Below are 21472 nucleotides of genomic sequence, written 5' to 3' on the forward strand. Positions count from 1 at the left end.
GGAGGGCCGAGTGTTTGGGCAACGGGAGGAAGTGATAAGTTGAGTACAGACGGACAGCCTAAATCCTCATCTCAATCAATCACATTTCCCCCTTCCTCTCCTCTCAGTTTGTCTTATTGATTTCTTGTTTCTGCCAGTGTCCTGAAAGCCCGACTCAAATGACTACTCCGAGTTTGTGGGGCTCCATCTCCCAGTGAAAACTACTCTTTGGTCATTTGTTCTCGAGGCTATAAAAGGGAAGTTGAGGGATCGCCGGGCTCTTCAGCAAATGATAAAGCGGTCCATTCTCCTTCGATGTCCTTTCATATAAACTTCTTTACATTTACCCGTTACGGTTTTTCGGGAGGAACCAGTGCTGGCCAAAGTATCCCGAGAAGGGAAAAATAGTTTGGCTATTTCGGGCAAGTCTTAAAGTGGATATAATCCAAAAGTAATGATGAGGAGGTTGAGGTGGAGGAAGTCGAATAGCAGCAGCTCGTCAAAGTCAACCCCCATCGATCCTCAAGTTAAAATGCACAACTTTACAGCAGAAACAAACGTGTTCACGGCCGGGTGTGCCATGAGGTGTGGCTTTCTGTAGCTAATTTCCCCGTTCATGTCAAAAGCAGTGAAACGGGCAAAGCGCCAGAAACCAACATGAAGCCAACCGCCACAGTGCCGAGGAGGGATAGTAATTAACTGTAAACTCATATCTCGTATTCACGGACTACTGTTTTGCCTTTGTACAAGCCCTGTAGCGAAATAAGTCAAGAATGACGTGGATTATAAATAAATGAAGGTTGAACGCCTGATAAAAGAAATTGGATTTGGTGGCAAGCCATTTACTCAAATGAGTGAATGCCAACGAAGGCCAGCATCGTGTGAAGAGATGTGCGTATGAATGTGTGTAAAACAGAGCGCCCCTCTCTCCACCTACACAACACCAGCGTCTTGACACACACTCACACACACACGGTACATTCAATAGGGGTTGTTCCTGGGTGCTAAAAGTAGGTGAGTCACCCTGTAGAGGCACAATGGAGATCTCCGTCACGCCGTGATGTCATCAGCCGCCGTCTCCGCTGACACTGAGTTGTGTCCCCTTTAAAGATCAAGGTTTCTCTTCGAAAAACACACTCAGGCGTTGTTTCTGGAGTCTGTTTGTGTGCGGCGGGGAAGACGACAGATCACTTGGCGAGTGCGTGTGTGTGTGTGTGTGTGTGTGTGTGTGAACGCGTGCTCAGTAGTCACACACCTCAAACACGACACTCTCCCTTCAAGCCCTTTTTGGCTTTGATTCGTTTGTTGTGCTTTGAGAGAGACTTTTTTTAAGTTTCGCTGCCATTTTTTTTCGCAAATCTTATTTCCATACTGCTCGTTATCGCTTTGCTGTGTGAGCGCACGCTTTCCCCCCCCGGGGATCCCTCTGCTGCGCCTTCGACTCCTGCGGTCGCTCAGAATCAAATCAAAAGTCTGGAAACCGTCTGAATTGAGACAGGAAAAAGGCTGCGGATGGGGGGAATTTAAGGGGCCAAGTTCGCCGTGTTTCGGCGCCTTCGTGGGCCGGTTTCACTCAAAACGCAGACATTCTCAAAAGTGGGGGCGCGACGGCAGGTAGAGCGGGTCGTGCGATGATCGGAACGTCGGCGGTTCGATCCCCGGCTCCTCCGGTCTTGCCTGTCGAAGGGCGAGACACTGAATCCCAAATTACGAATGTACGTGAATGAGCAATTTATTTAGATCCTGATGGGCGGGTCGGCACATTGCGTGGCAGCTTCTTCCATGTTGCGTGTGTGTGTGTGTGTGTGTGTGTGTGTGTGTGTTGACGTGAAGCAGTGTTAAGAGTGTAATGCTATACGTTCACAACAAAAGCAAAGTGAATATTAGCAATGCTTTATTCGCGTGAGTTTACTCGCTCGACTATATGCGGTTCATTTGCATTGTAAAGGGGGCGTGGCTTATCTCCGTGGCCTCTATCCACCCGCTCGAAATTCACGTTGACTTTGCATGTAATCTACTAGCGCGAAAAATGTGCACCGCTTTTGGTGTGAACGCAGTATTAGGCGCTATATAAACACAGAAAATCCATTTTCCAACACAGTTTTGGACTCAACAGATCTGTTCTCTGCATGACTTTGAGCTAAGCAGCGCCCCTAGTGGAGACAGAGGGGGACGCGACCACTCGGCTTATCTTGTCTATTTTTTTCCCCCGTGCAGCCCTCTCCATTGACGTTTCTATCAGTCTGCCGCTGTTTCAACAGGGCAAATAGAATAACTTAATTAGTGTGTCTAATTGCGTTTGGTGGCTCAGCTTTTGGGAATATCGAATCAAATTAGGAGACTCAGTGTTCTCTTTTTTCCGTGGCACACGGTTCGCCTCGAGCTGTATGCTTTTTAGGATCTGTCTTTTGTCTCGTGTCTCTGTCTTTCTCAACGTCCCTTGCAGCTGTACGACGCCTCGGCTTTGTAGTCTGCCCTCCTCTCCCTCTCCCATCTTCCACCCACACTTCCTTTCCTTTCTTTGGATCTTATTCCCTCTTTTATTTATTTTTTTCCCCCAGTGCTGCTTCTCAAACCTCAACACTTTGCAGCTCCATCCCTGAATAATTTGTTTGTCTCCTGAGTTCTGCGGCAACTTATAATGCAAGAACCACCGGATAACCACCGAGATTTTACATTTTTTTGTTAAGTAAAATAACCTTCTAAATGGGACCAAAATGAATGAAGCGGTTAATCCGATAAGCAGCCAGTTAAAGCAGGACCAACTTCAGATAAGTATTGCTTTTATTGTTGCGTGTCGGTGATGTAACCGGTGGTTTGAAGCATTTGTGAGTGCTTGCATTTGTCGGTACCCACATTTTAAAAGAGGATATAAACATCTAATCAATGGCTTGTAACCCACTATAGTGTTTATAAAGAACACACATTATTTGATGTAGTTTTCAACAACTCAAACTCCTCCTGTGGAGCGTCCATGTATATGAAAGTAGAATGAATGGCAATATAAAACATGTATTCAGGAGGAGAAGTTGGGAGAAGTCCTTGTAATGACATTATTATGTGTTTCTACTACATGTTTATATACAGCTTACAGATGACAGACAGTTACAACAACTTCCTAGCGTTACATCACCGATCACCAAAATGTCCTTTAATCGAACATTACAACTTTTCTGTCCCTCTCTACTCTTCTTCTTCCTCTGTTCTCTCCTCATCTTCCTCCTGTCTGTCTCATGAGGAAAAAAAAATAAAAAACACAAGCTAGTATGTCAGTCTTTGAGTCAGTCTCTGTTCTATCAGAAACCATCCCAGAGATAAGTGTGACTGATCGCTGCAGGCCCGGCCAGACAGACGGCGTGTAATGGAGTGATAGGGACTAATGCGAGTGAATGGCTCAGAGCAGCGGCACCGGCTCTGTTAGGCCCTCGGTAATACCAGCAACAGCCACCCAGATAGCAATCTGGTGACTACCTGGCTGCGTGCGTAAGTGTGTGTGTGTGTGTGTGTGTCTCAGGTTATCTTCCCTTTTGTCTTCTTTTTTCCATCCCGGCGTCTCTTTTCCTTCTCTGCTTACCCCTCTGCTTCATCCTCCTCCGTCCACACACCTTTTCTCTCCCCGCCTCGTTATCTCAGCTCTTTAATTAACGTGACACGCTGTGAAGTGAGATACTAAATAATGCAGGCTTTTCCAGTGACATTGAATCAGCCATAGTGATTAGTGGTGACACACACACACGCACACGCACACACGCACGCACCAGGACGTCCTTATTTTTGCAGAACCATATGTGGCTCGGTTAGACGACTGTGCACGTGAACGCTCGGTTAAGAGGAGGGTATTCCAACATAGTATTTAGGGTGGAGTAAAATGTACGAGTGGTTGTGCCCGTGTTAGTATTGTTTTCTAAAGTGAGCGCAAACAATGTAAATGCATTGGTTAAAAACACCAGAAATGCCACGAAACTCAACAAATTCAACAAAAAAGTTAAAATATTCATAAAAATGAAATAAAATGGTAATAGCCACTGAACAATTTTAATTGAACAGAGATCTAATAAGAATAAAAGAGTAATTGTGTGTGTCGACATGTCATGCCTCCATCCTGCATGGCCGAGTCCCCGTGTCTGCTGCATAGCAGCGGACATCACAGTGCAGAGGACTTAATTTGTGCAGGCAGGGATCTAGGTTATCCCAAAGCAATTGTTTCAGACCAAACCAAGTGGAAAATCCTGTGTGGGTTTTAGTTGTTTGCTGCCTTGACTGCAGGGATGCTAAGAGCTCTGGGATCCAGCGTTCTCGTCTTTTTTTTTTAATCAGATGGCTTGTTCAAGAGTGGAGGGGATTAAGACCGCTGCTGCTGCCACCGCTGATGACTCTGTCCAGTTTATTTTTTTGGGGGGGAAAAGCCTGCAGACACAAGTGCAAAAAACGGTACAGGAACACACACACACACACACACACACACACACACACACACACACACGCACGCTGGCATACTGTAGAAGCAGTTCAGCACGGCAGCCAGCCGCAGTGTGCACAGAGGCATCGACACACGCACAAGCTGGTCCGCACGTACAGGGCAGGCCGCGCTCATTCATGCAAACCTTTTGCGTTTCTCAATGGAAGCGTCGCCCCTCTCTCTCTCTCTCTCTCTCTCTCTCTCTCTCTCTCTCTCTTTCGCCTCCACTGGCTTCCGGCGTCTCCCCGTCGACGCCGTGGGTCTTTCTGGACGGCAGCAGTGATCTGCCACGTCTCATTGCGCCGTGTGATTCGAGCCGTGACATTTCTGACACAGACTGACGCCCGTCTCTTCCAGCGCCAGACACTCACACCCAGGCGCTGCAGATGGTGGAGAGACAGACAGACAGAGGGACAGAGAGAGAGAGAGAGAGAGAGAGAGAGAGAGGAGTGTGTGTGGGGGGGTGAGATGCTTAGGAAGGAGGAAGAGTCAAACGTGACTGATAAGATGAATTGAAAAGGAAGGAAAAGAGAGAGGGAACTCGGATTGAGGATGGAGATGTTTTGGAAACTGAACAGATGTGAAGGTAACAAGAGGACAAAGACTGGGGAGGAAAAAGAGGGACGGGCCGGGGGAGAGAGGGGAGGGGGCGGGTGGCAGAGAGAGTCTAAGAACAGGAAGTGAGGTATGAAAGGATAGAGACATTGAGCCGTATGTTGACTCAACACCGCGTCTCCTCCCACTTTAACCTCCCCACACTCCATCAATCCCTCGCTCCGCCCCTCCACGTCAAAGCCATACGTTCCTCTTCATCAATATGAAAATCAAATCGGTTTGGCGCTCATTCGGTACAAATCCGGTGTTGGAGTCGGCTTTGCAGAATGTGTGACGGGAAAAAACTAAAACAGGAAACACGCCCCCAAAGAAAAATAACTTCAGAAGTCGACTGATGATTTTAAGTGTTTGCCATGAGTTGGAATTCATCAGCTACTTTGTGAACTCTCTCTCTCTCACACACACTCACACACACACACACACACACCAAAACACACCTCCGGCGATGAGTGTATGGTCCTAATGAAGCGAGAAGAGGAGAGAGAGGCAGCTGCATAACTGGAGTGAAAGGGCCTAAAGGGAACACTTCAAGTCTGCGCCTGTGTTGGAGCGTGTGTGTGTGTGTGTGTGTGTGTGTGTGTGTGTGTTGGCGCGTGTGTGCGCACGGACTACATTATATCCGACGCTCTCATAATTTGGGCTTTAAGAACGAGCCGAGTGACTGCACTTTCTTCTTCTTTTTAACCTCCCTTCTCTCTCTCTCTCCCTCTCTCCAGGTTGTGAGGGCCTGCTTCTCTCGCCCTGTCGTGCAGTGAGGCAGTGAGCTCACGGTGGATACAGCATGCATGTGTCGACATATCCCATGATGCACTCTGCCAGTCCAGGCCTGCTCCTCCTCAGCTTCCTCTTCCTCGCTGATGCCGACTGTGAGTCCCACCCCCCCATCCCCTCCCTCAGACCCCGCATACTTGTGTTTTTGCCCGGATGAAGACATGCATGAGGAGAAGCGGTTGAATTTATATTGGCAGCTCGTATCTTTTGAAAAACAGCACGCGTGCACGAGCACACGCGGCGGTTGGAGTGACCTGGTTTTCTCCCACAAACAGCTCCCGATAGCACATCTCTACTGTGTGTGTGTGTGTGTGTGTGTGTGTGTGTGTGTGTGTGTGTGAGTGTGTGTTGGGTAGCAGGTTTGATATGTGGCCAGCTGTTTTTGTCCATCCCAGTATTACTTGGCATGGACAGACAGACCACATATGGCAAATCAGATAATTTTTCCACTGCTTGTGCGATTGTGTTAGAAACCGTGTGTGTGTGTGTGTGTGTGTGTTTGTGTTTGTGTGTGGGTGTGTGATCCGTGATTATGGCCGGTCCCATGCACATTAGTATTCTGGTTATGAGCCATATGCTGGTTTTAATTATGGCAGCAACGACTGATTATCTTTATTATTGATGAATCTGATGACTATTTTCTCTGTTAATCCTTCATGGCCATTTCCTCGTCCTCAGATTGCTTGTTTTGTGCAAACAAACAGTCCACAGCCCAAAGATATTCTGTTCGCAGAGAAATGAAACTCTGGAAACTTTTTATTCATGCCAGAATATATAAACTAAGAAAGGTGCACTCAGTGGAGAGCAGATCTTATCCAAGTGTTTCTGCAACAACCGTGCTGTATTGTGTGGTGAAATAAACACAACCTAGAAAAACAAGCAGCCTGTATGCAGGCAATCGGCATATACAATCGTACAATCTTGCCAAAACCAACATTAAACTCACCAATGTGCCGGCCGCGTAGCAGTAGTAGTTCCATTAGCTGTTAGTGGTCAGCCGAGAGTAGCGATGTCAGCATAAAGCAGGAAACAAAAGGTGTGTTGAGCATGCAGCCATAACCAGACATTCAAAATATGATGCAGGTTTGCTGAAGCAGAATGCAAGATCAGATGAGGACAGACACAGAGACGCACACTCACTCACTCACAGGCGGACGGACGCACGTGATCCTCCTGCCGTAGAGATATTAAATAACTCGAACGATTATTAGATTGTCAAAACAGTTCCATTTGATGTGAAATGGATTAAACATGTTAACCCAAGTTTAAATCATATATCACACCTGGTTATTCGTCTCCTGGTTTATGAAAAGCAAACAAACAGAACAGAAAAAGTAGTTTATATGCAAAAAACATATTCCTTTTATCATGCCAAAATAATGAAAAACATTCAATCTGGACACATCTTCCATCCCAACGAGCGATAATCAGTGTTCCCCCATCAAACCAGTGCCAGGCCTTTTTCAGCATGTAGGCAGAACCACACTGTTAATCATACATCGTTATGCCTACTCCAGGAAGTTGAGAACACGCCTACACAGAAAGCAGGAAACGGATGAACAAGATATTTCAAAAACCCATTTACGTTATACTCATTACTAGGTTATAAGTGTGTGTGTAAGTGCAAACACACTTAGTATGGGAATCTACCTGTGTGAGAGCCAGGCAGGACTTCTCTGCCAATTTGTCAGGTTGACAAATGCGGCTTTGAATCCCGCAGCAGCTTTGATGAAACCGGCAGATTTCGGGGTGAGACTAAGGATAACAGATGAGAAGACAGGAGGGCAGTGTGGGAGGAAGAGGGGATGGGGGAGACTGAAAGAGAATAATGGAAGAGGAAGAGGGCGAGTTCGTTCAAGCTCAACATGCAGACTGGTAAAACATCTGGGAGTCATCTGTCAGAGACCAACGCAGTCTAATAGCATTTGGATTGAGATGTTTGTTTAAAATGCGTGTCCCACGATTGTAAATATGATTTGGTAAATATGATCAAAAGAAACCAGATAAAACAGTTTTTTGTGTTCTTTTGTGGAGAATAATGCAGCCTATAGCTCGTAGCATGTGGTCGATACTGAACGTATATCATTGTCACCCTGTAACACACACACACACACACACACACACACACACACACACACACACACACACACACACACACACACACAGGCCCGAGGCAGTCATCCGAGTCCTGCAACGTTTTAAAAGCACACACTCACACAGAGCCCGGTAAAAGCACACACACATCCACAAACCACTCTTGTTTTCCTTTCAGCCCCGTGCCCTCTTGTCCCCTGCGTAAGTTCCAGGGTCGGCCAGTAAAGGCCCACTCATCCATCAAAACGATGATGCTCCCAGACTTCCTCTACGGCGGCTTGGGGAACATCACAGACACACACACACACACACACAGAGGGTAGAAAAAAGCTTTGCATTTCGCGTCCTCTGTCTCTTTTCCCCGTGCCCTCGTCTCATTCGCTGTGACTTTCCCCATTGCCCTTTTTCCTCGCTCGCCCCTTCTCCGCACATCCATGTAATCTGGTGAGAAAGGAGGGACAGAGAGCTGGAGGGGTTGAAGGGGAGAAAAAGTCTGTTCTTTTCTCTCTTTATCTCATTGCACAATGCCTCTTTTAATATCAACAGTGGGGACTCGAGAGATTTGACTGTCGAGTATTGAAGCAGAGGCCCGGCGGGACACTTGACATCTTTGTTGCCCGTCGCGTGTTTTAGAAAACGTTAAACGCACTCTGAGAAGTCGCTGCGCTTATCTTCACTCACACACTATCTTCACACTACATGTTAAGCACAATAGAGGCCGCATTTTTCTTTTGGGTGTCTCCTCCTCCTCTGTGGCCGAACAGAGGCGACGCCTTGTGTTCCACTTTGGCACCTCGCGCCCGCCGCACGAGTTACTCCCACTTACACAGTAGCGGGCCGAGTGTATTAAGATGCAATCAGATGGAACAGTATCCCATGAGCATAGTTAGAAACCTTGCATGCCACTGCACCATATGTGCATCTCTGCCCACACGCGCTTGTGTAACAATACAAGCAGCGCACTGAGCTTTTTTCCCCTTCCTCTTTTACTCCCTTTCTCTCTCCGGCCCACCATTTGTGCTTCCCGATGTGTGTGTGTGTGTGTGTGTGTCGCACGTGCGCGTGCATATGACATGTATCTGGTGGATTAAGAGTAATGCCTTGATCCCGTCGCTAAACTGGGCCACCGCTCCCACGGGCGCAGTGCGACGCCCGGCGCGAGAAACTGCATCTCGCGGGGCGACGGGGAACCGATGCAACGACGCGGGTTCCCTCCGCTGACCCTCGTGTGACCCAAAACCAACAAGCTGTCGCCCTTCCCCTCGCGGCTCAGATGAAACAATACAAATTCCAGCTGTTGTACAACTCCTTGTGTGTGTGTGTGTGTGTGTGTGTGTGTGTGTGTGTGTGTGTGTGTGTGTGTGTGTGCAACAGAAGTCAACATGGCGTCTCGCTTTTCAGAGGCCACGGCAAAGAAAGCAATGCTGAGCGGCCCCTCGTGAGCTTCAGTGAGCAGGCTGTACATTGTGAGGTTTAGAGTTCTGCCTCAGGAGGCGCTCGGTAATGTGAAACTCTTCAGCCTCCGCTTGCATCACATCTTTTGTGTGTTGTAAAAGCTGTGCGTTTCTAATTAGTTTTTGTCCCCTCCAAGGTGGACTAAACAATAACAACAGCACAGGGACATTATTAAGCTGGAATTCCAGCCTACGGTTGTGTAGAGTTAGTGTGTGAGTTCTTGGCTTATGGCCAGAAACATGTTTTGTGATTCACAATGATGGTTGACCACCAACTTCTTATCAGTTCATCCTTTTGTGCAAAGTATGAGAACATGAGGCCTTGAGAGCTGGAAGGATCACAAGGCATGTGTCTCAAGTCTCAAGTTTTTAAACCAGAGTCCAAGTCTCAAGTTTTTAAACCAGAGTCCAAGTCTCAAGTTTTTGAACCAGAGTCCAAGTCTCAAGTTTTTGAACCAGAGTCCAAGTCTCAAGTTTTTAAACCAGAGTCCAAGTCTCAAGTTTTTGAACCAGAGTCCAAGTCTCAAGTCTTTGAGCTAGAGTTCAATTCAAGTTTGAAGTCTTTGAGATAGAGTCTCAAGTCTGTTTGGGAATTCAAAGCCTGGGCTGTATTATCATCACTCCTTTATCCATTAGTATACAGCATAGTAGAGTATTATTGTGTTCACGGCACTGGAACGTCTAACTTTGATACAATACCTTGAAAACTATCAAAAGGCATATTGAATATCATATTTCCGATACCATGGTGAAAAACTGAAGAAGAAAAGAAACATCGAGGGGCTATATCTTCATTTTTGGATAAAAAATAAATACAAGGCCAAGTTAAACCAGTAGAGCAAAATGAAGAGGCTCGATCAATGAAGAACGTGTGCTCTGAACAATGTGGTGCTAAACACAGTGCTGGTATAGACATGACCGGTGATGACACTGCACAAAAACTCACTTCCTCAACGGATGGCAAACGAGACGGTGCACAGTAAGGCTCAGCGTCTGGGAGAGAGTGAGAGAGGAGAGAGTGAGAGAGTGAAAGCAGGCAGCTGGTACCGGCGTATCCATAGCGGGGAAATGGATGCACTGATGTAATGGTGAAGGAATGGTCACGAGAGCCAAATCCCGAGTCCCAGTCGAGTCTCAAATCTTCTCGTGTGCGCGTGCGCCTGAAGTGCAACGCAAGTGTATGTTGCAGATTAGGGTCCCCGTCTCAGGCATAATACAAAAAAAAAACAGCTTTTCTCAGTTACTGAAAATGTCACATTTTCACACATGACATATTGGGCCCGAGTGCAACACTGGAAAAACCGGACTCGCTCATATGGTGACTGATTGACCTGTCAACATGCGGCCATATTGCCAGCACTCGTGTTGAGGCCTTGAGGTCGGCTGGGCTTTGAAAGGTTGCGTCAGTCGCCCCACAATGACAGCAGCGCTACGTCGCCCCTTGAGCGAGGCACTGATCGCCAGGTGCTTAGACGAGAGCCTTTTTCCGGTTATCTGTATTACACGCGGCTTTCCCTCAGGGGTCAGGGTCAAAGGTCGACGTAAGTACAAGAATCAATGCTCTTTAATGTTGCTTAACACATTAGATCAGCTACATTTTCATTTCCACATTTAGTTTTTGCTCCAGTTCTTGTATATTTAGGGCCACAAGCACTTCCCCTACACACACAGTCTAGCTTTGCATTTGATGCATTTGATATACTTTGAAACGATACCTTACTCTTTACCCCGTGTGCTGCCGTACAGGGTGCAGTACATGCTGTAATACGCTGCACAGTAACGGCCCTTGAGGCGAATATGCAGCGTGAGATTGTGGGTATGTAAATTAATCTGTTTACGACTTGACTTTTGCTCCGTTGGATGAAATTGCTCCCTCTTTGAGAAGGCGGTCATCGTATGTGCATCCAAGATTTGTGAGGTCAGGCGTATCAATAAGGATTTACGTTCAGTGCCACATGTGTGTGTATGTCCATTGTGATTATGCTCATGCTTGTCTGTTTTGCATGTATATGTATGCAAGCATGTGTAGTGCTGAGATTAGACAAGAGATTAGACCGCGATAAGTATCCAGTTTCGTGCGAGCGACGGATGAGGCACGAGATGAGGAGGCAAGGTCACAAACCTTGGGGTGATTAGTGAAGGTGTTGAAACAGAATCAAGCAGTTACTTTCTTAGAGGGATTGTGGTTCTTTTCTGTGATTGATTGGTATTGCTTAACTTACTGAACGTGCAATAAAATTTAAAAAAAGCGAACAAAAAAAGACCAGATCTTGGTTGACATTATTGCCCAACCAGAGCACAAAATGTCAACATCTGCTTTCGGCAGTTGAGACCGCGATGAAGGCTCTGGACTGGGAGCTGATGATCAAATGACCAAAGGGCCTTGAGTGTCAAGTCTCAAGAGATTAATTTACTTCTCTACCATTTAATTGTTTATTGTTATAGTTTTTTTACATGCATACAGATACCTTGAAATGTTGCCTCACATAAAACAGACAGATCATTTAGAGATCTCCTGAGGAATACCTCAACATTTTTGGGAAGCACGCTAATGCTCCAATTAATTTGGATGAGCGGATCGATACCGTTCTCATTTCAATATCAAGCTGGAAAAAAAAGTGGATTGTTAACTTAGCTTAGCATTAAGACTGAAGGGGTGGGGCGCTTGCCTGGCTCTGTCCAAAGTTCATTAATTAACACATTATATGTGGATCTTTTAAATTGACATAAAAAAGTGTGAAAACGGCTTTTGAGGGTTAACAAAATGAGATAACTTTTGAGCTCTAGAGACGCCAAAGGAGACCCAAAGACAATATTTGTACACTGGATGGTGCGAGGCTTTTTATTTGACAGATATATTTGATTTGAAAGCTCCGAAACGCTAGGGTCAGGCCAGGAAATGTCATGAAATTTCATGCCGAAAAAATAAAGATTTCGCTGCTGTAGAACTAATAAACGGGTCATTTCTTACCCTTAAGACATCGAGGGGGTTAACGTGGTTTGACAGTTGTTTATTAAGAAATAAGAGAGCGAAATCGGCTGTGACACTGCAAAAAAAGTTGACAGTGATGTTGTGTCAGGAACACAAGAAATGAGCATAACTCTAATCGCTCTGAAATTGTCCTTTAATTTCCATATTCTCAATTAGCATGCCGCTTATCAACACAACCAATTTCATTCATTGTCCAAATTATTCACGGTGTATTTTCTGGAATTATTTATGGCATTTCTTATCAAAATTCAGCTGTGGCGATGAATGCTCATAAAGAATATGACCATAAACCCTTAAAATAAAAAGGCCAATTTAAATGCTTGACGACCCCTTTCCGTCGACTCCTGCGCAAATATCTCTCCATAGAAGGGGACAGAAATGGGTCGCGTCACAAACATTTTCAGAAGTCATACGCACAATTAAAAGGCACAGTAATAGCATTATCGCAACGGTAGCCTGCAGTTAATATCCTGGATAGAGGGCAGAGCATAATCTATCCTTCCAAATCAATCTCATACTCAGCTGTAGCACAGTGACCCTTTGGACTCCCTCACCGGGTTCTCCATTATCACCCGTGAATGTCAATCCGTGAGAGAGGCAGACAGGAGGGAGGGAGAGTCCATGTTGGTGAGAAAGAGAGCGCAGTGGGGGCTGTTAGCAGCTAGCATAGCTGTGCGCCCACCCGTGGGTAACAGGATCCGACCAGCGTTAGCTTAGCGTTAGCTTAGCAGGTGCACCCGTCTGTGAAGAGGCCTGGATAGCATCAGCCTAGCTCTGACTTAGCAGAGCGACGGAGTGTGAGTAACGCGCTGTGACTGGCGCTGAGAAAACCCTCTGTTCGTCTTTATGGGAAGCCAGCCCTGACCCAGTAAAGTTGTGCACCCAGTGGGTAGCCCATGTGTTTCTAATGATCTGTGTATAAAAGAAGACCCCATTTGATTAATTCCTTCCCTTGTGTTTCTAACAAATTAACCCTGATTAACTCCGCACTAGCCAGACCCTGGAGGCAGCCGTGGTGGCTAAGTGGCATGCTAATTGGACATGCATTCCAATCGGCAGTAAAAGTGCATTTCATTATTTTGCTGTTGCGTCATTGTGAAAGTGACAATGAGAGGGAAACTGTGTACTCCAGATCTGGAGTACACAGACAAAGACGGACACTAAAAACTCGATGAAACTTCAATAACATCTCATCTTTCATGGGCGGTTTTATCAAACATTACGGTTCGAAACGGCCCATTTTTACCGAAATGTTTCCCGATTGACACTTCTGTGTGCTGCAGAAGGAATATGGCTGTCTCTCCTGTTCCTTGGCAGCAGCGATCCAGTTTAATTTCCTGGACGAATGCGAGCGGCTGCTAATTTGCTCTTAATGTGTCGGTTTTGATGTTAATGTTTTAAGTTATGGCCCTGGCCAGCTGCCCACCCACTCGCTGGGCTGACTATCGCGGCCCCGGCTCAGGCCTCCATATTGGCCTCGTTCCTCAACTTGTCTGACAAGCCTGACTCAGTTCTCATTTGGGAAGTCATCAGCCAACCGCCCACCACCACATGCAACACCATGCAGCTGGATCTTCTCCTGGCAAGGGCCGTAAATTGCTCATTACGTGCCTAACTATCGACATGAGCACATGCGCAGGAAAATGCGAGGCTGAGGCACAGATGCTTGGCAAGTTGCACCAACATCCAGGGCGGCGCTTTTTGTCAGATGTGATCAAAACTCACAAGGAGCGGACACAAAAGAGATGATCCAATGATTCAATGACTCCTGATTCTATGTTCGTGTCTGTGATTCTTTCCTTTGTTGGTATTCAAGCATCTTTTTTTTCCAATTTGCAGCATTGTCAGCTGCAGTGTCAGACAGAGTGGGTCTGTTTTGTGCTGCTGAGTCCATTGCTTTTGGTTGATTTGCTTTGTTGGGAAAAAGGCTGCTTTATGCTTTTTTTCCCGCATCGGATCAGCTAAGTGATTGAGGGCGCACAAGATGAGGCCCGAGGGCACACGAATTGCAATGTTTTGGAGGGTTTTTGGAAAAGATCTGTGAGAGTTTAGATCACTTAGTGATTTCCAGGAAACATTACACAAATGTCCAGTGTGATTATTATTTCACTGAGTGGACGTTTGCAGTGGGAGAACAGAAATATTTCAGATCAAATAACATCAAGACAATGAAACATCGTTTGAAACACGTTTTCCAAATGTAAAATGACATCAAATACACATTTCATATTCTATCTGCGTCATAAAAAAAAAGTACAGAAGCCCCATATGGGACATTTTAAAACTATCGGCTACTTTTACAAGCCGAGACTTGCATCTTTTGAGCTCCGCGCCATCTGTTAAACCTCCCGAATATATACTTTCCATTCTTAAATTCATACAATTTTCCGATCTCACTCCCCTGTATTCGTATATCATACTCCCTGCAGGTTTGTGCCAGCATCTGTTCTTACAAACTCCATCCCTCTCGCGGTGTCCCCCTAGGTTAAGACAGCATCTGTCGGCTACAGTACGTCCCTGTAGCCTCCTACAAAGTGTCATTAGCGTCATTCAGTCTTGCTGTTTGTCCTTTTCGGCTATCCCAGTGAACCTCCGCAGCTCCATTACGGTTTCTTTTCAAGGTTCATTCGAGGGGAGTTCATCCGCAAATGATGGCATTTGTCACAGTTAACTAAACTAAACTAAATTATAGTCTAGTTTTTACCTGCGTGTCAGAAATCCACATGATCTATGCGATCCCCGCCGCCATCCTTCTGTGAAACCCAAACACATTCTTTCTATTTCTATTTGTTCTTCTTTCAAAAAGACATGAAGACGATCTTTCATCCTGGAATCAAAGTTCATCACACATCTTCAGCTGTGACTCGAAAGTGGTCCTGGGAGGGGGGGGGGAGGGGTATGGGGGGGGGGTTGATCTGACTTTGTAATCCCTGCCATCTGTTGTGTAGATCAGATCCCACTGTACGGCGACCTTTATGTAGGCCACCCTCCATCCACACACACACACACACACATCGAAAGAGAAAAGATTGGCACTGTCTAATTCCATTTAAATCTCTCTCCGCCGACCCACTCGGTAGTTTCCCCCTCACTTCCATCTTGGGTCATATTGAGGGGAGAGAGGAAGGCTGTGAGGAAGGAGCACCTAAGCATGTGACTGCTGCAGAGTGCCCTCATACAAATACAGCTCCTGTGTGAATTTCCCATCCTATTTATTTATTTTAATCTTAAATCCATGAAATAATAATAAACCTGCAGGCATCCCTCCCGTCCCATTAATGTGCTACAAACATCGGAGTGCCCTTTTTTAGCTCGGCCCACATGTCAATGCTTAATTCCACCTAAACAACCTCGATTATGTTGGCAAAATACAAAAGTTAGGCGTGTTGAGAGAGAGGAGAAGTGGAGCGGGGAAAGGAAAGGGAGGCTGAGCGGGGAAAGTGGTGGAGGGAAGGGAGGGAAGGGAAGGGAAGGAAGAGACGAAGGCCCGTAAAGAGAGGGGAGGAGGAAAAGAGAGCGAGTTGGGGAGAAGTTTGGAGCATACGGTTGCATCTCTCTCCCCCACCCTTCCTCATTAAGTCAGTCAATGTGACAGCAAGACTTATGTAACACCCAAGAGATGGAGGGAGGAGATGGAGAAAGAGTAACAAGGAGGAGGATGAAAGAGGGAGCAAGGAGAGCAGCTGTGAAGGAGGGAGGGAGGGGGGGATGATTCAGTGGCAAAAGAATTAGGTGCGGGTAAGAAGATAAAGGGGCAAAATATGAGAAAGAGGGAACGTAAGACAATTAAACGGGAGATACATGAAGAGAGGAATCTGGTTAGAGAGATGAAGAGATGAGGGGGAAAGATAAAAAAAAAAGCAATTGAAAGATCTGCCGTGCCTTTTAGCATGGCTCCGCTGGCTTTACACTTTTCATTTGTTTTGTGAGGGAGAGATTAGCAAAAGGATTAAGAGAGCGATTCTCCTCATTCTCCCTCCCCCTCTCTCAGATGGGCACACGGTGGCTCACTCGCACAGACGTACGTGCACGCTGGCACGATATTTTAGCAATGATGCGATACGTCAGACAAGTAGTAAACCGGTTCGCCCCGGTGTGACGCCTTCAAATAAGATCGTTGCGTTCGAAGCCACTGTCCGAAATATTGAATTCACAATCCTGCAGAAAGGAGAACAGACTCCTTTGACTTCCTTCGTTCATCAGAATTGTGTCAGTCGATGAAAAGTAAGCATGGACAAATAAATGCAGTCTCTCACACACACACACACACACACACACTCTGGTCTGCTTAGTTGTTGAGGTAAATTTGGCCGTGAGCCAGCGAGGTGTGGAGGTGATCGGGCAGCTTGGGGCTCTCTGACCGTGTTTGTCGGTACATCTGGCTCGCTCTCCTGACTTTATCTCCCTTGTCTCCATCTCTCCATCCCTCTCTCTCTCTTGGTCTCTCTCTCTCCCCACCTCCTGCTCCTCTTCCTCTCCCTGCACTTCTCATGCTCTCGCTCCCTTTCCCCATTCCCTCTCCATCTGTCTCTCTCTCTCGCTCGTTCCCTTTATCTCCCCGCTCTTTCAACGCACATCGTTTTTTTCTCTCTCTCCTTCTCTGAAAAGCTTAGCTTGTTCTGCCTCTCTCTCTCTCTCTCTCTCTCTCCCTCCCTCTTTTTAAAACAGCAAAAAGCAATTTCTCTCCCTTTGTCAGGGCGGTTGGCGGTAAGCGCTTAAGTAGGGATTTTCTGGTTTGGCGGTAATGCCATTAGGCGAGCTGGCGGTGACGTGCCGTGACTGACGTGCCGAATCTTTTTGATGTCGTGATGTCACAATCCAGCGGGAGGCTGTGGTTATGATATTGTTGGCGTCCCCGGAATGAGGGGCTTTAGTGGTCATGTCAGGAGTAAGTCTTCATAAATCCTTTACGGCACAGAAATATTAAGCTTCTTTGGTGGTACATGGACAGTGGGGAAAACATGGTGGACCGTGCACACACGTGTACAGAAAGAAAAAAGAAAACGAAAGGAAGATGCACAAAGCCACCCGCACGCACTGACAGACAGATATAGAGGTGCGCGTGTTCTCCAAGCATTCACACTGTCACTGTTCTGGTTCGTTTTCTCTTGGAGTTTTCTGAAAACTGCTTCATTGTCCCGCCTCTTTGTGCACACAGACACACACACACGTATCTGGTATTCCCCTTTCACACACCACACAGAGGGTCTCCAACATTACAGGCGTGTGAATGACAGATTACAGGAGAATATCAACTGGAAATATGATGTTTAAAAAATGTTTTAAAGTGCCTGTCGGTACAGAACGAACGGGCGTCACATCAGGAGCATTGACACAAACGGCGACATTCGGAGTTTGAGCTTCAGCTAACTTTCTCTCTTGTGTTTTTCCACACAGCACCCCCCAGGTTCACACGAACCCCCGAAGACCAGACAGGAGTCCAGGGGGGAGTGGCCTCCTTCGTGTGTCAGGCCACGGGGGATCCACAGCCCAAGATTGTCTGGAACAAGAAAGGCAAAAAAGTCAGCAACCAGAGATTTGAGGTATGCTACTGAGACACGGATGAAGGAACTTTCTGTTTTCTTATGATAGCACAGACTTGGTAATGGCTTGGCATTCCACCACAGAGCCACGACTCTGTGTGGACCCCCGCTGTGTTCAAAACACCAAACACCAAAAGCAGTGGGTGTCAGTTTGTGTTGTTTTACTTTTCTTCAAATTCCTTTCTCACAGTTGACACTTTGATTGTCAAAAAGCACAAATGTAACCAAGCCCCCAGTGAGGAGTCTTTGAAGCAAACTTCACGCAGTGGCCCAACAGTGGTACTACCACCTCCGTCACTTGATGCCATTGAGCCTAAATAGACTTTCTCCCATAGACGTACGTTGGGAAAGACACGTCTGTAAATCAGCAGGTGATTTATTTGGAGGTGGATCAACGTGCCAGTTCAAACCCTTGAATCGCCTTTTTAAATCCTCAGACCCTGAAATTTGTAAAATGCACTAACTTTTTTATACGTGGAAGTCAAACGGAACAGGCCACGCCTCCAGCGGTATATCCAGTCGTCGTTGTACATCCATGGGACATGCATTAATAATGTCTGTAGAACTTAAAGTGGGTTTGTGGATTAACGATTCACACACCGAAAGAAAACTATTTAGAAAATGCCCTGATAATTAGTTGTTTATAGGAATTGTTTTATTTGCCTTCTTGCTCAAAGTTGAGGAGATCAGTACCAGTTCCTCTTGCGTCTGTCCATTGAATATGAAGCTGGAGCCAGTTAGCTGCTCCGACCTTGCTGACTCGTATATCCCAAATGGAACAGAGCCAACGTTAATGCTATTCGTTACACGTGTGCTGACAAATCCGATTGCCCTCTGTGAGAAAGTGTATTGTTGCCACTATTTTCTATTGCGCTTTAAGTTGACATTTAAGTCAATAATGGGTCTTGTGTTTTAAGGGAAGTCGAAGCTAAACTGTTAAGTTATTTGATTGGTTTACCTGCTTCTCTTCATTTGTACTCCAAAAGGTTATACAACTGTGTGAAAAGCTATCTGCTCCAACTCTTTCAATATGTCAGATGATGCCTCGGGCCACACTATATGAGATTCGTATATGATCAGCCTTATTAGTTTCCCAAGGGCAGTAACCTTTGATTTGTTTCACCACCTCACGAGTCTCTCTTAGATGGAGATGTTGAAACCCTCCCCCAGTCAGTTTCGGCCTGGCTCAGGGTGCTTTTCCACTTTAATAAGTCCAGTTTCCTCCCAGGTTTAAGTTCATCTTGGCCCGTTCCTGCTTGTGATGAAATCACTCGGGGAGATATTTTATATTTAATCCACCCTATATAAGCTCGGGCTACTTGCCATATATTTCTTTTTTTCTGTCATGACGTTCAAGACTTCTTGAGGGATTTCTTTTTATTGGATTTCAGTCAGTGGAAACCTTATCCAGATCCGGTACATACATGTATTAAACTTAAGCAAGAGAAATTACTGATCCAGTATTTCAGAAAAAAACTCAATATGAAAAAATACACGAGGGGGCAATCAAGGACAATTCTATTCTCAACCATTTCTGTTCTTTAGAATCAGTCAAAAGTTACTTTTAATCATCAGTGGACTGCTTTTCTGGTGCTACTTGAAATCTATTTAAATGTGCAGTGATTGATCCTAGACCGTGGGTCCAGGTAGGCCTCGTGGCGACAGATTAAACCAGGTTCAGTACTCTTGAACGTCCCAGGCTCAGTCCCCTGAGCTCCCCTCGGCAAATTAAAAACTAGGAAAGGACCTTTGTAACTTTTCATCATTGAGCTGCAGACAATGTTGGAGATATTATTAAAAACAAACAGCAACACCAGTCAGGGTTCAATGCTTCGGCTGAACATTTAAACAAACCTGCCACTGCTGTATCTGTAGCACGGTGCAATATATGTATTCATACACCGTAAAAGCCGGGTTACAAGCTGCTACTTCCTTCGGTGGTTGTCCCTGCTGCAGCAAGCTAGCGCTGCTGCTAGCTACCCGCTGCTGCTGCTACTGCCCGCGTCCCCTCTGCCCGAGCCGGGGCGGGTCCCGCTACCTTTGGTGGTTTTCTGAGAGAGAGCGGAGAGAGCGGAGAGCTAGCGAGAGTTAGCGGAGAGCTAGTGGAAGTTAGCGAGGAACTAGCAGCAGCCCTACAGCGAGGAACTAGCGGGGAACGTAGTAGCGGCTTGTAACCCGACTTTTACAGTATATATTTTAAAAGTTTGATAAATCTGCAGTTACTGGTGTTTTGGCCACTTTGGAGGCAGCAGAAACAAGCTGTTAACACAACATGAACACATCATTATATAGCAATGTTACCTGAGAAATGTATGTTCAATATTAAACCTCTTTAAGCTCTATATTTGGTCTCCTCCAACTCCCGAGGGCAATATTTGCCTCGTATGGGGAGGTTGTGCACACAGTGGGGTTTATACAGCCACACTTAGCACATTCTGATCCATCGTTAATATGTGATAATGATTAACGCCCGCTTTAACGTCTTTCTCCTACGAAACAGGTGATAGAGTTTGACGACGGGTCCGGCTCGGTCCTGAGGATCCAGCCGCTGAGGACCCCCAGGGACGAGGCCATTTACGAATGTCACGCCTCCAACTCTGCAGGAGAGCTCATTGCCTCCACCCGACTGAGCATCCCACGGGGTCAGTGTGCTGTCAATCACAGTTTTTCTTATAATTTTTTTTGTAATTGCTGCTAAGAGAATTACTAATCATGATACCTGGACATGCATCACGTCTGTGACGGTAACTGACAAAGCAGTCGCACCTAATGACATCTCTGTAGTTCAGGGTTTGGATACAAGGATAATGTATTGTCATAATGCAGCGCAGGGATACACAACAAAGTGCAGTTGTAGCCCATTTCCAAGAGTGCATCCATGTAGATCTTTATTTATTTGTTATTTGCATTATAAAGATGCAACAAAAAAACATTCACTGGGTAGATAATATGGCCGACAATTTATTGTAGCGACCCTTGATCAGTAATGTTAACCTGTTATGTTATAAGTGTTAGTGTTTACATGTCCCTCAGTCCGTTACATTATCATAAAAAAAATCATTAAAACATGTTTGAGGACCAAGCATCATTTAGTCCAGCTCCCCTCGTCCCGCCGGAGTCCTGCACCCATCAAGTGCTGCTTGATCCGGGACGCTACGATGGAGCCAGATCTCATCCATCCTATTGTCCCGCCTCCAGTGGGCTGGGTAGTGGAGTAGCCTCAGGTCCCATATCTTCCAACTCGCCGTCTCCTCCCTCTCGTCCGGGCGGCAGTTTGGTGGCGTTTTGGTCGGTGGGCCGTGGGCGGCGACCGCCTCAAAGTCAGCTGCACTCAATCCAATCCCCACGCTCCGTTTTCCTGGTGTTGATGAGCGGATTCTGTCATCTACTGTTAGTGCTCAAAAACAACCAATTAAGACCAAAACTTCATGGTAGCTACCAACCACGGCGTGATGAAGATGAAATGCTGCAAACATAATAATAAACTAGTGGTATTTCAGGTCAACCGACCTGTGGCTCGGAAGTGTTTGTATTTAAATACACGGAGAGGGTCTTTAGTTTGAGA

General features: G+C 46.1%; 1 protein-coding gene across 1 annotated transcript in view; it reads left to right on the forward strand.

The window, feature by feature from the left end:
- The window catches only part of ptprdb (protein tyrosine phosphatase receptor type Db), an 82978-nt gene that overhangs the window by 16482 nt on the left and 45024 nt on the right, over positions 1-21472 (forward strand). The window contains exons 2-4 of the mRNA XM_079219605.1: positions 5770-5919; positions 17762-17907; positions 20408-20549. Coding sequence (XP_079075731.1) covers positions 5835-5919; positions 17762-17907; positions 20408-20549 — 373 coding nt within the window. The 5' untranslated portion in view covers positions 5770-5834. The remainder of the gene's footprint in view (positions 1-5769; positions 5920-17761; positions 17908-20407; positions 20550-21472) is intronic.

The sequence above is a fragment of the Taurulus bubalis genome (assembly GCF_910589615.1).
Source record: "Taurulus bubalis genome assembly, chromosome: 6".
In the NCBI taxonomy this organism is placed as follows: Eukaryota; Metazoa; Chordata; class Actinopteri; order Perciformes; family Cottidae; genus Taurulus; species Taurulus bubalis.